Source organism: Aspergillus thermomutatus, assembly GCF_002237265.1.
Source record: "Aspergillus thermomutatus strain HMR AF 39 chromosome Unknown NODE_113, whole genome shotgun sequence".
Taxonomy (NCBI): Eukaryota; Fungi; Ascomycota; class Eurotiomycetes; order Eurotiales; family Aspergillaceae; genus Aspergillus; species Aspergillus thermomutatus.
In genome coordinates, this window is record NW_020798162.1 from 21774 (window position 1) to 34376 (window position 12603).

Genomic DNA, 12603 nt, shown 5'->3' on the forward strand with positions numbered 1-12603 from the left:
TGCAAGCCGAGCAAACATCAAAGGTGAACTCGATGCTGATGCATGGAATTACTCCGCATCTCCAACTCTTCCAACGATCCTCCTCGCTGGATTATCGATCTTGTTCTCCATCTTGTGTATTGAACTATTACTGTTCTCTGCATATTTATCCATGACTTCGGATTCGACCCCGTCCAAAGGCGGAGCCCTGTCTCTCTATGCCAATCTCCTCGACCCATCCGCCAACACCTCCTCTCCCGGAACAATTTCTCGCGCCCCAGTCGTCTTCAAGCAGGCTTCGGAAGGCGACTCACAGATAGATGATTCAGCTGCCAAAAAGCAGCAATTAAGTGCTGGTAGAACTCATACCCTTCTTTTGTGATCGAGAAGTTCTCTTCATGTGTCCCATTTTGACGATCTGATTGCTCACTTGGCTTTCTTCCTTGCTTCTCGGGTTTTCAGCTTCTCTTCGATTTCAGCCTACGAAAAGACCACAGCTAGCGGCCCAGAAGCCTAAGCCGAAACCAGCGCTGCCCAAGACGACTCCTGCCGCTGCGGCTGCTCCGGCGGCTGCTCCCGTGAAGACCACTCTTGCGGACTGGGCAGCAACGGAGGAAGACGATGTCAATGGCTTCTACGTTGGCGAGAAGAGACAGCGTGGCGGGCGCAAAAAGCGCAAGAAGAACCGGGAAGCGCAGGCGGTAATCCAGAATTGGGACGACATCTACGACCCTTCAAGACCGAACATCTACGAAGAGTATAAGCATAGTGATGAGCAGATTGCCGAGGTGCGCGAGTGGAAAGATCGCCTCTACGCACACCGGATGGCACGTTCGCCGAGCAGGGACTCGTATAGCGATGATGAATCAAGACCAATGAAGAGTATGCTTCCCTTTGCACGCGACTGCGAACGGTTGAAAAGCTCACGAACTTTCGCAGGACAATTTGCGCCTCCGCCTAATCTCAACGATATCCCTCCTGCACCGCTTGATGAACCCACGGGAGACGACGCATTTGCTCGACGCGCGCGCATGACGGCAGGTCAGTCAGATACATTAATGCCTGGTCAGACGCCGCCTCCGCCTCCTCCCGAAGAGCAATCTGCTCCCATTCTGGATGACCCCACCGGTGAAGATGCCTACCTGAGACGGCTGCAAATGTCGACCGGAGCTCAGCCTGCACCGCAACCGCCCCCTCCGCCTCCGCCTCGGCCTTTGGATGCGCTGCAGCCATCCTCTGCCACTATCTCTCGTGCGCCGGTCCGTTATACCCTGCCTCCACCTCCAGAAGATATTCCTGCCTCAGAAGCGGAGCTTGAAGAAGTCTTTGCGAGGGAAGAGCCTGCGGAAGATGTACCCGACGAAGAAGGTGGCCAGCGCTCGCTCCGGCCGGGACAAAAGGGATTTGCTGAAAGATTGCTGGCGAAGTATGGGTGGACCAAGGGATCTGGCTTGGGTGCCACGGGGTCGGGTATCGTCAAACCGTTGCAGGTCAAAGTTGAAAAGCAAAAGAAGCGGCCAGACTCGGAAGGCGGTGGTTTTGTTACTCCTGCTGGCAGGGGCAAAATCATTGGTGGTACGAGGAAGGCGGAGGAAGAGGAGGGCAAATTCGGCCGTATGAGCGAAGTCATCATCCTCAAGGGTATGCTTGATGGGATGGATGTGGATGCTGAGCTCGAGGGTGATCAAGACGGAGGGTTGATGCAAGAGATTGGCGAGGAATGCTCAGAAAAGGTACGCTTCTCTGTTGATGACTGGGTTGCTACCATCTAACACGAAAATAGTACGGCCGTGTGGAGCGTGTTTTTATTTCCCGTGAATCTGGTCCCCCAGTGCCGGTCTTTGTCAAGTTTACTAATCAGTTATCGGCTTTACGAGTGAGTATTCCAGAATTCGCAGGCCATCAAGTCCTGGTACTAACAAAATCTATCAGGCGGTGAATGCTCTGGAAGGTCGTGTATTCAATGGCAACACGATAACAGCCCGTTTCTATGACACTCAGAAATTCGAAGAAGGGATATATGACGATCGGTAGCAAGCATAGGAGCAAGAAACATGTCCAGCACATCCGCGGGTTTCATTGCTCGTCAGATGATGCTATAACTCTGGCCTGCCTTCTGAGATCATGATGTCTGCCGTGATAGTGTCTGGATAGATGCACAGTAATGGAGCTATGCGGATCAGAAGGTTACCAGCTCAAATGTTTCGACTTCATCCATGTTGTTGCGGACGTGCGAGTCTTTGAGATAGCCGCCTTGCGCTTCATCGATTTCCTGCCAGGCTTCGTTGTCTGCCAGCTCCGTGCTTGGGATATCGTGCGATCTAGACTCTGATGCTGCGCGGCTTCGCTTGGAGAGTTTGTTGATGTTGCACCAGTGGCTGGCTCCTATCAGTGGGAGATCCAGGGTCTCGTTCGTGCAGCAGTCATAGCCAGATCTGACTGCATGTATGCAGGAGATGTGAAAGCAGTAGATGGGATTGGTATGGAGACAAAGGGCATGGTACCAGATGACTTGATGGCACATTGGACAAGATATTTCTGTCTTCTCTGCTTTTCTTGGCGGTCACCAATTGGGGACAGTGGTCATGGATGGATATTTTGTGTCAGAAAGTGAGATGTGTAGAGAACATATATCCAAGACCTCGACTTTATATGAATGGCATGAAAGAGGAGTCGATTTACAGGTTCCTTTACTGGAGAGTGACAATTTCGAAATTCCAACAAAGGGACATATTAAACACCGAATGCTAGTGTCGCGCAAATGAAAGGTACCTGAGGCAATGCTTGAGCCTTGGACAGGGCTGAGAATATAGATCCACCTTGCTGTTCTTTGTGCTGACTATTCTCAGTGTATAGGGTCAGAACAGCTTGATTGTTCATACTGACGACTAGAGAAGACATATCCTGAATTATCTTATTCTATTAACATAACCCTGGAGGACAAACATAGGTACCTTCATGCTTCCATCTCCTTCCGCACATCCGCCATACAAACCATAGAGATCACATGATCATTAGTGTGAGATTTATCAGTGGAGAACTGATTGGCTGTGGGGTATCAAATCCATTAAGCAACACTGGAAAGCCTCATCTGGTGGCCATTCACTTTGAGCCTCTCAGTCGGTGACTCTATCTCTTTCCTCTCACCTCCTCCTTTCTTATCTGTCTCCATTCTCCCCCCCTATATATCCTCTGCGACGAAACCTCCTCGGACATTTCCTCCAGCAACTCGCCGTAAGCGCCTCTTCAACCCAAAGCAAACCTCATCCCGCAACCAGTTCACATCGCCCACTCACCATGTCCCTGTGCTTAAACCGCCTCACAGAAGAACGGTATGTCCACCAGCCCAGGTCACCATCGCGCCGCGCAAACACATCCACGACTCCGCATCCGACAGCAACCCAGAAACTAACACCCTCACGCGCAGGAAGCAATGGCGGCGAGACCACCCGTTCGGCTTCTACGCAAAGCCTCACCGGACACCCCAGGGCGTACTGGACCTGAAGCGCTGGGAATGCGGTATCCCGGGAAAGGCGAATACGCTGTGGGAAGGCGGACTCTTCAAGCTGGACGTTGTCTTTCCAGATGGTAAGCTTGCCTGTGCTCGTGCTCGCTCCCTGTATAGCAAGCAAATGTGCGCGGAATAGCTGACCGTGCCTCTTTTTCCGGAATAGAATATCCGACCAAGCCGCCAAAGTGTACGTATTCCCTTCTGTCTTCTTGCGCAAAGTCAAGAGGGCATGATCCATCCATTTACATTGCCACCTCCGATCCCATCCATCATCCGAGGTTGTTAAAACTGACGTCGCACACGACACAGGCAAATTCGTCCCCCCACTCTTCCACCCCAACGTCTACCCCTCCGGCACCGTCTGCCTCTCAATCCTCAACGAAGAAGAAGCCTGGAAGCCCGCCATCACAATCAAGCAGATCCTTCTGGGAATCCAGGACCTGCTCGACGACCCGAACCCAGAGTCCCCCGCGCAAGCTGAAGCATACAACTTATTCAAGAAGGACCGGCCGGCGTACGAGCGGCGCGTGCGTCAGGTCGTCAAGGAGAATCCTGCTCTCTAGAGACGGAGATTTGGTACGCGAATGATGATGATTTTCCAAATCTCGTATTCTCCTTCGGTCTAATCAATGCTCTTAATTTACGGTGTCCCGTCACGTCGCGGCCACTTTTTAGAACTAGGGCTTTTGACGCTCGTTCTCATATGATCTAGTCGCATCTGCTTGGTTCATATCCCCTTTCTGTCTTCCAGTGTCTCGGTCTTCTCTTAGCGTGGCGTTCTCAATTGATAAAAGCGAACGGCTCCAAATGGATGTTGCTCTCTTCTTCTGTCCGCTTTCTTCACTAGTCGCGATTTCATCTGATGTGTAACGCACATAGAAGTTTCTGAATGCTCAATCGGTCGTCTCCCAAGATGCCACGAGGAATTTTTCAGGAAAATCCACCCCCCGCACATGCTCGTGTTCTGGCGCAGTTGTCGGATATATGCATGCACGTATCCGATGCACATACCGCGCTATGCCCACGACTAGTTTGTACCTACTGCAGACAATCTTACGCAGATCTTACAAAGCCCGGACGGTGTCCAAGGTACATAGCCGTGATCTAATCAGTGTTGATTGCTCAAGAGGCACCTCCCACACCGTCCCGCCACTAGACCCGTGTATCGCATATCTTGAAAGATTTGTAAGCTTGCTCAATTGAGATTCAATTATTATCATAAAAACGGTCAAAGCACTGCAATCAAAAAGACCATGGCTTATTAGACAGCTCTACACACCCCCGGAAGGAGTTTTGGAAAACAAACAAAAGCACACGCAAATTCTTGGTATCGGCCATCCTTTACAAAACGTACTGCACCAGAGCTCCGAAGACGGCGGCGAATCCGAGAGCGGGGAGGTTGGCAGCGTTCAGATCAGCAGCGCTAGACTTGGAAGCGGAAGACGAGCTGCTGGTGCTAGTGGTGGTGCCAGAAGATCCGTCCTTGGTAGTAGGGTTGGCCTCCGCAGCCTTGCACTTGTAGGTACCACGAATGACACCGTCGGAGTGGGCCTTGTCAAAGCTGGTGCAGCTGAAGTTGCCGGTGCTCTGCAAGTTGAATTGGCCCTTGACGTTCTCGAGCTTGGGCATGCTCACTCTGCGACTTGATTAGCATGTTGCGCCATATTTCGGCTGGCAGAAAAAGGTCACTTACTCGTCGAACTTGCCGCTGAAGTCAATGGCACCAGTAACAACCTGCAGGGAGGGCAGATCGATGGTAGCGAGCTCGTCGTTGCGGGTAATCAGGAAACCACCGTTGACAGTCTCGAGAGATGGCATGCTGATGTTACTGAGCTTGGTGTTGGAGTTGAAAACCAGGTCGCCAGTCTCGGTCAGGTTGGGAGCGCTGAAAGACGAGAAGGAGTCGCCCCAGAAGCCAAGCTGACCGGTCAGGTTGTGAAGAGAGGGGATGGAGACAGCGCTGACGTTGCGAAAGGTCATGTTGGTACCACTGGAGAGGTTGGGCAGCTCCACCTCAAGGCTGTTCAAGTTACCAGCAAAGTTGATCAGGCCAGTTGCGTTCTTCAGGTTGTTGATGTTGATGGACTTGAGCTGAGTGTTCTCGGTGATGTCGAACTGACCAACGGTGTTCAGCGAGATACCGTTCAGGTTTGCCAGACCGGTGTTGGTGATCGAGACATCACCGGCTTCATTGACACCCTTGGTGAATTCAAGACTCTGAAGCTGAGGCAGAGCAGTCCACTGGATCGATCCGACACTGGTAAGAGAGGGGAAGCTGAGAGTGGTCAGAGTGGTGAGGCCATTCAGCTTGAAAGTGTCGGAGATGGAGTTCAGCATAGGCGCAGAGATGGTAGAGATGTTGGCGCCACCGGTGCAGCTGAGGGTACCGTCAATCTGCTTCACGCTGTTGAAGGTAATAGAGCCCGAGATGTGCTCGTCGATCTCGATGGTACCCTTGATGGTCGAGCAGGAGGAGTAGCCGTCGGCATCGCTCTGGCTGGAAATCGTGATGGTCTCATCGGTCTTACCACAGTCTGTGCGAACAATCAGCTCCGACTCCCGCATTTTTGTCATTTAATTCGCTGGATTCGGGGGATGATGGTTCACTCACCGGCAGCAAGGACGGCCTGGGCTGCAGCCAGGGCAGGAAGAGCGTACTTGAGGAAAGCCATTGCTAAATGTTTTTTTCACTAAATCCTCAAAACAAGGTCAGCAATGTCATTAGCAGGTATCGAAGGCTGGCGTCAAGCAACGACCCAGGACAATCCATATTCCCGAGTAGAAAAAGAGCACACTGAGAATATAACGGAAGAGAAGATGAGTGAGAGAGAGATGGACGTGATGAGACTTACCAATGATCAATGGATTAGAGATGCAGAACGGGCGATGCTCGGCCCTTAAGAGGTCAATATGGGCGGATGGCAGTAGCTGGAAGAGTTTGGCAGACAAAAATAGATGAACGAGTGAAAGAAGGGGAGGAGTTGGAAACGAAGGAGAAGCTGTAAGCGGCGAATCCTTCAACGAAAGTGGACTAATTTGGCAAGCACGTTGGACGAACAGGAAGAATGAAGGGAAAGAAGGAAGGAGAAGAAAAGAAAAGAAAGCGAGAGACTGGATGGGATGGGATGGATTGGAAAGAAACCTTCAAAAGGACAAGGAAGTGGGAAGGGAAAGTGCCGTCAGGGAGGACAAGACAAGAAAGGAGGCGTGGCCCCAGCACCGGTAAACTTGAAGTTGGTGGACCTGCTTCGATTAGTCCATCTCCTTGTAAGACAAGTTACTATTTTTCAAGTGTATCTGCTCTGTAATGAAACCGAGACTAATACACTGGAGAATACGGTACCACAATCTGCATCACAAGCCAGATTTGCGCTCCAGGAATCCTGATTCTTAAGCTCGGAAATGAGCCTGTTGCTCCTAGTTGGCTCCATTCTTTGACACTCACCAATAATTGTGCTGCAATGCTACTTGTGATTCGTCCCGTGGCTTCATTCTGGCCCCCGTCATTTCTGACCAATCAAAGCACATCATTTTGTTTATCCTGCCGAGGCGGTTGAGATACGTAATCTTGGATGTACGTTCCTGGTTATGATACAGTTTGGTAATCATCAGAATTCATAAAGTATCTATTAATTGCTGATCTCCTTTACGGCCAGCAATAGAGGCACTTGATGATTCATTGTAAAGGTCATTATTAGCTTCGCAGCCATATTAAGAGTACCTACCTATGAGATGAGATTCTTTTGCCATAAGTTGTCAGAGGAAGAAGGAGGGCATGAAGAATGAACCAGTGAACAAGTACGTGGTGTAGTCTAGGTATACATTGATAAATTACCTGGAATACACCAGTATCCACAAGTTTCTGGTTAAATTGCTGCCCATGGCCAGACCCCATCCCCAAGGTAAAATTCAATTGCAACATTGTCATAAACAAATAGCCACATCCAATCATTCATAATTGATGATCCTAGAACACCAATCTCTTTTGCTATCGAGAGCATAGCGATACCGACAACTTGACAGTTTGTCCAGGTCCAGCGGACCTTCAATGGGGAGCAGCTATGGGCTCATAGTAATCAATATGGTGTACGGAGTAAGGCATTCAGAATGTTATTGTTTCAGAAACTGGAATCCTTAGTATGGAGTATGGAGTAAGCCATGTCTGTGATAGCGAGACAACAAGCTCGGCAGCAGTACGAAAGTAAATAATGGATACCACTTCTCACCTACTTAGTGATTCAGAACGATCTGAAATTCTCGAATCAATGGACCCGCTCTCCTGCCATGAGTGTCATCAGCTGGGCTATGGAATGTGAGAATATCAAAAGCCTCAAGGAGGCCAGGACTCAGGAATCCATTGCTCCGTTTGCAAGCTAGATTGATCTATTGTCAATCCTCGCCTTTTTCTGCCATGCAAATGACCTCTATTGAACGTTAAAAATAGGGTACGGAGTACAATAATTTATTACTCTAACTATCTACTCCATAGTATTAGTGCGTCTTTCTACTATGTAGACTAACTGTCTATGGACTTTTCCTATCTCCCGCGATCGTCTCGTCAACGCTATATAGAAGCTCTGAGTACGTTTTCATCATCATTATGCCACTAGGCCAGGCACAAGGAAGTAGATATGTAGTCAAAGGGCCATTGCACTAGGCGAGTCGGACGACCTCAAATCCTCAATAGAGAGGATCAGACTAAAAACTAATTAAGTGGCGAATATGCGTGCGGCCCGATATTGCTTATTCCTCTCTTTGGCAAGCTCTGCGTGCGTAGCTAACTGAGTACGGAGTACACAACTACTACCTAGTACTCCGTACACTGTACACATTCGCAGGGCCTGGAAATGATTAAAGCTCTAATACGGACTATCTGATAATTACCATGGCATTCTTATACGGAGTACAGGCGTTGGATAAGAGTACTATTGTCCCAACCCAGGTAGGCAGGATCATAACAAATGAATACTTCTGTAACTTACCAGTACCATGAAAAGGACTTCATATCTTGGCTAGACCCACTTAAGTAGGTTAGCGGATCCATGAAACAGTCCTGCAATTGTGATCCTGTGCCTTCATGGCAAAATTATAGAGCTAAAAATATATGATACTGATAGGGATGGACAAGTCAATCTACCTCAAATTCTAGACTCTCCTCCTGATTCTTCATCAGTGGACTGGTGGCAGACCCTTGTTGATTACAACTGACTTGCCTGTCAATTTAAAAAAGGCTGTCCGAAAAGAAAGGCTCGATGAGCATGGATAACTGAGGTAATCATAGATAGTCCTTGTTTGAATGATTCAATGGATCATGGACCACTATCCCACTGATCTATTGAGCAAGGAGCCAACCAATTATATGATACGATTCAATCAATGTCAATGGAACTCTTCTAGTTGATAGCTCGCTTCGTCTGGCCTTGTATGTTTATATCATGATTCATGACTGTCGAAGTGTCCATTAGAGTTCTTTTTCCTCCACACGGGTCAGTTATCATTGGGAGTCAACCCCCCATTGATATCCGTAGCTACTTGTATATCACAATAATGGACAAGTACTTGGTCTGAACTTTGACTATGATCTGCTTGAAATTTCAACCAGACCTCGTTTCGCAGTTCGACTGTGTTTGATATCAGTGCTGAGACACTGTTCTGCTCTGATGCTCAATATTTACTTTAACGTCATCCTGCTGTAGCTGTGTACTACCTAAGTTACCAGTACGACTGTGTGTAACCTTGGTGACCATTATTCATTAGGCACGTTCCCCAGAACGCCACATAGCACGGGTGGCTGGATGTACGATAACTTGATAAGGCTACAGAGTACGGAGTACTCCTGAATGACTCCTAAAGTACGGAGAACATGCCTCCTTTTACTCTGGCTCTTTTATTCTTGCTCCTGGTGTCCAGGGGTCGGAATGGGGGAGGTTGGTATAGGAATGCCACAACAATTCATGGGTTTCGAGAACGATCAACAAAGACAATCTGATCTAAAATCAGTAAAGATGTTTCGACGTCTCTGTTGCACTAGATTCGAAATTCTGCAATTGCAATACGAGTGCTTGATCATTGACTCAAGGAAAAATCTGCTTGAATATCGACCCTTGTGCCCTTACGAGTCGATACCCCTTTCAGATGTCGCTCTCATCAGCCGACAAGCAGATGATTGATACCAGGGTTGTTTAACTTATGGACATCTGAAACTTATAACAACGCTGCTCAAAACTGTTGGTGTTATTATATATTCTCCTAATGTTTCTTCTGATAATCACTCTCCCCATCTGATGATCAGTTTTCCTATTTGAGTGCTTCCGAAGTCTGTGGACTCACAAATGTCCTCTTAGCACAGTACTATTCGGACCACGTACTGGCCGAAGGCTTTTAGATGAGTTCTAATTGCTTCCGGAGCAGTAGATATTGCTCTGTATCTTGTCCCCGTTTTTAGAGAGACTAACGATGCTGATGACGCAAGCTTCCACGTCTTTTCAGCCTACGAGCTGGATAGTTCCCCGTAAAATGGCCCAAAAGTGGTCACCAACTAATCAGGTCCTGAAAGGTAGATTTGAAAAGCTTGAATCTGTAGTTGGTGATCACCTATCCACAGGTGGGATCCAAATTCGTTGCTACGTGGACAGTGACACAACATTCAGTCGTCCACATGAACAAGCAATTTTGTGGGTACATAATGGTACAGATGAAGTGGAGGACTGTATCTAGGCAGTCCACCCACTGACCCTGACCATGGAATCTGTCTGAAGCGTTGGAGGTCCATTGTCAAGATCTTTGCAAAAGTTGTATGCAAAAGTTCCCTGCTAGTTCACAGTTGCCCTGGCCTCTTGAGAGGCTCTCTGTGTACTCCGTAAAGGAAAGGCAATTCGCTTGCGCAAACGTACCAGAAGGGATTGAATTATGCTTACTCGTAAGTCAGCTGTTACAAGGTTGCTCATAGTTCGTACAAGATGCATGCAGTCAAACATCCTGTAATACCTTTGTCCTGAATAGGTAGATAGCTCTGGTTTAACATTACCAGATAATGTAATGGATGATGGTGGAGTAGCCATAGGCGAAAGAGCGGTAATCAATCACGAAGCCCTCAATACCTCAAGCGAGCGCATTGTGCCATGGAAAGCAGACTTCAATCGTGTTTAAAACTCCACAGCAAGCTGTACAAAAAGACTATGAACCGTTCCTGACCCTCGATACAGCCACTCGATACGAGCCTCGCCCAGAGCGGATGACTTAATCGGGGTCTGGATGAATGTACTCAGCACCGAATGCACGTCATCCCAGCAGGCGACCATCGAAGAGGCATCAACTCATCAATAGGAATAGAAGGAACAAAAACGAGACACTATTATTGTCTGTGTCCGTCGTTGTCTCGACTTCATCATGACTCTCCGGCGCTCGGCCCGCCTGACTGCAGCGCTCAATAATAAAGTGCTGCCACCGCAACCGCCTAGTCCACCAAAGAAAACAAGCAGACCTCAGTCCAGCAGCAGGGTCAACAAAGCTAAAAGCCGGTCTGGAAAAGAAATCAAAAACTTGAAACTCAGTCTCGGACAGCTTCCTCTCGACGTAACTCTCCCAGACACCGGAACCATATCCGTCTCAAACGGCAATGCGGAGACAGATAACATCTTCGAACTCATATCTACCGACCCTCCTAGCAGACTACATACCACACCCCCTCCCCTTGACCGACCTGTCGAACCGCACAGGACAAACGCAACTCTCTTAACACCCCATGGCTCCTCCCTCGTCGCCTACCCGCCCGGATCGGAGAGTCTCTCCCCCTCCAAGACCGGTCGACCCCGCCCAACCGCTACGACCGGTACCCTCCTCGAGAAAGCCGTGGCACATCTAATCGCTACGGACGCGCGCCTGGAGCCGCTCATCAGGCGACATCCGTGCCATCTATTTTCCCCCGAGGGACTAGCCGAGGAAATCGACCCCTTCCGCAGTCTCGTCAGCAGTATCATCGGACAACAGGTGTCAGGCGCCGCAGCCCGATCCATCAAGGATAAATTCGTGGCTTTGTTCAACAAGGAAAACGACGGACAGGACCCTGCGAAACCGCATCGGTTCCCAACACCAGAGGAGATTGTCCAATGTGACCTCGCTACGCTACGCACGGCTGGACTCTCCCAGCGAAAAGCCGAATATATCCACGGGCTGTCGCAGAAATTCGCTACCGGGGAACTGAGCGCGAGAATGCTGCTCAATGCCAGTGACGAAGAGCTCATGGAGAAGTTGATTGCCGTCCGAGGATTAGGCAAATGGTCTGTTGAGATGTTTGCCTGCTTTGCCTTGAAGCGCATTGATGTCTTTTCCACTGGGGATCTCGGCGTGCAGTAAGTTTATCATTCACCCTGCCAAACCTCATCGCGGCAATAAGCGTTCGACTACTCCTGGCAAGCATAACCCCCTAACGATGAAAACAGAAGAGGCTGCGCGGCGTTCATGGGAAAGGACGTGAGCAAGTTAAAGGCTAAAGGAGGCGGTAAGTTCAAGTACATGGCTGAGAAAGATATGCTGGAACTGGCTGCGAAGTTCGCCCCGTACAGGTAAGTTGGTGTCGCAATTTCTTCGATTACTTCTATAAAGCTGGGTCATAGAGCTTTTTTCTCACATTAGCATCGCAGGAGCCTTTTCATGTGGTACATGTGGCGTGTAGAGGATGTCGATGTCACTGTAATGAACGCTTGAGAGGCCCACATGCGACATTTCTCCAGTATATATAGGTACTACTCAAATTGGATCATATAATCGCTGAAAGAGATGACACTGCTCGGTTTAGACGGCGGCACTGCGTCGAATACGTAGGGAAGTATGTCGTCACAATCTGACCGATCTATCTCAAGATCATACAAAATCGAAAGGTCGAAGTCGCCCGTCTTCACCACTACCAGAGATGAACATGCATGCATCGCGACTGCGGTTGTAGGTTTGCATGGCAACCGAATGATCAGAAAAATGACGATGAATTTGTACAGTAACAGTACACAAGACTTGAGCGATCAATCCGAAGTTCCAATCAAAGTTCAGCCGCAGGCTCGTAGGCAAAGCACAGCCGCTAAATCGTACAACCCCTTCCTCGTATTTTTCCGTCCGTC

At 49.0% G+C, this 12603-nt stretch overlaps 4 protein-coding genes across 4 annotated transcripts; 3 read left to right on the forward strand and 1 right to left on the reverse strand.

The window, feature by feature from the left end:
• Window positions 1-151: 151 nt before the first annotated feature.
• Window positions 152-2013, forward strand: CDV56_103244 (putative G-patch DNA repair protein (Drt111); the record flags this gene model as incomplete). Its single annotated transcript, XM_026756863.1, has 4 exons — window positions 152-329; window positions 442-1712; window positions 1763-1855; window positions 1912-2013. The coding sequence occupies 4 exons, from the start codon at window positions 152-154 to the stop codon at window positions 2011-2013; spliced, it is 1644 nt and encodes a 547-aa protein (XP_026613849.1).
• Window positions 2014-3276: 1263 nt separating this feature from the next.
• On the forward strand, window positions 3277-4053 carry HUS5 (E2 SUMO-conjugating protein UBC9; the record flags this gene model as incomplete). Its single annotated transcript, XM_026757190.1, has 4 exons — window positions 3277-3311; window positions 3407-3567; window positions 3627-3677; window positions 3800-4053. The coding sequence occupies 4 exons, from the start codon at window positions 3277-3279 to the stop codon at window positions 4051-4053; spliced, it is 501 nt and encodes a 166-aa protein (XP_026613850.1).
• Window positions 4054-4831: 778 nt separating this feature from the next.
• Window positions 4832-6162, reverse strand: ecm33 (GPI-anchored protein Ecm33; the record flags this gene model as incomplete). Its single annotated transcript, XM_026757350.1, has 3 exons — window positions 4832-5126; window positions 5184-6024; window positions 6102-6162. The coding sequence occupies 3 exons, from the start codon at window positions 6160-6162 to the stop codon at window positions 4832-4834; spliced, it is 1197 nt and encodes a 398-aa protein (XP_026613851.1).
• Window positions 6163-10879: 4717 nt separating this feature from the next.
• Window positions 10880-12058, forward strand: alkA (DNA-3-methyladenine glycosylase II; the record flags this gene model as incomplete). The annotated part of the gene is made up of 2 exons (XM_026757956.1): window positions 10880-11841; window positions 11932-12058. 2 exons carry the CDS (start codon window positions 10880-10882, stop codon window positions 12056-12058), a joined length of 1089 nt encoding a protein of 362 aa, XP_026613852.1.
• Window positions 12059-12603: the final 545 nt, after the last annotated feature.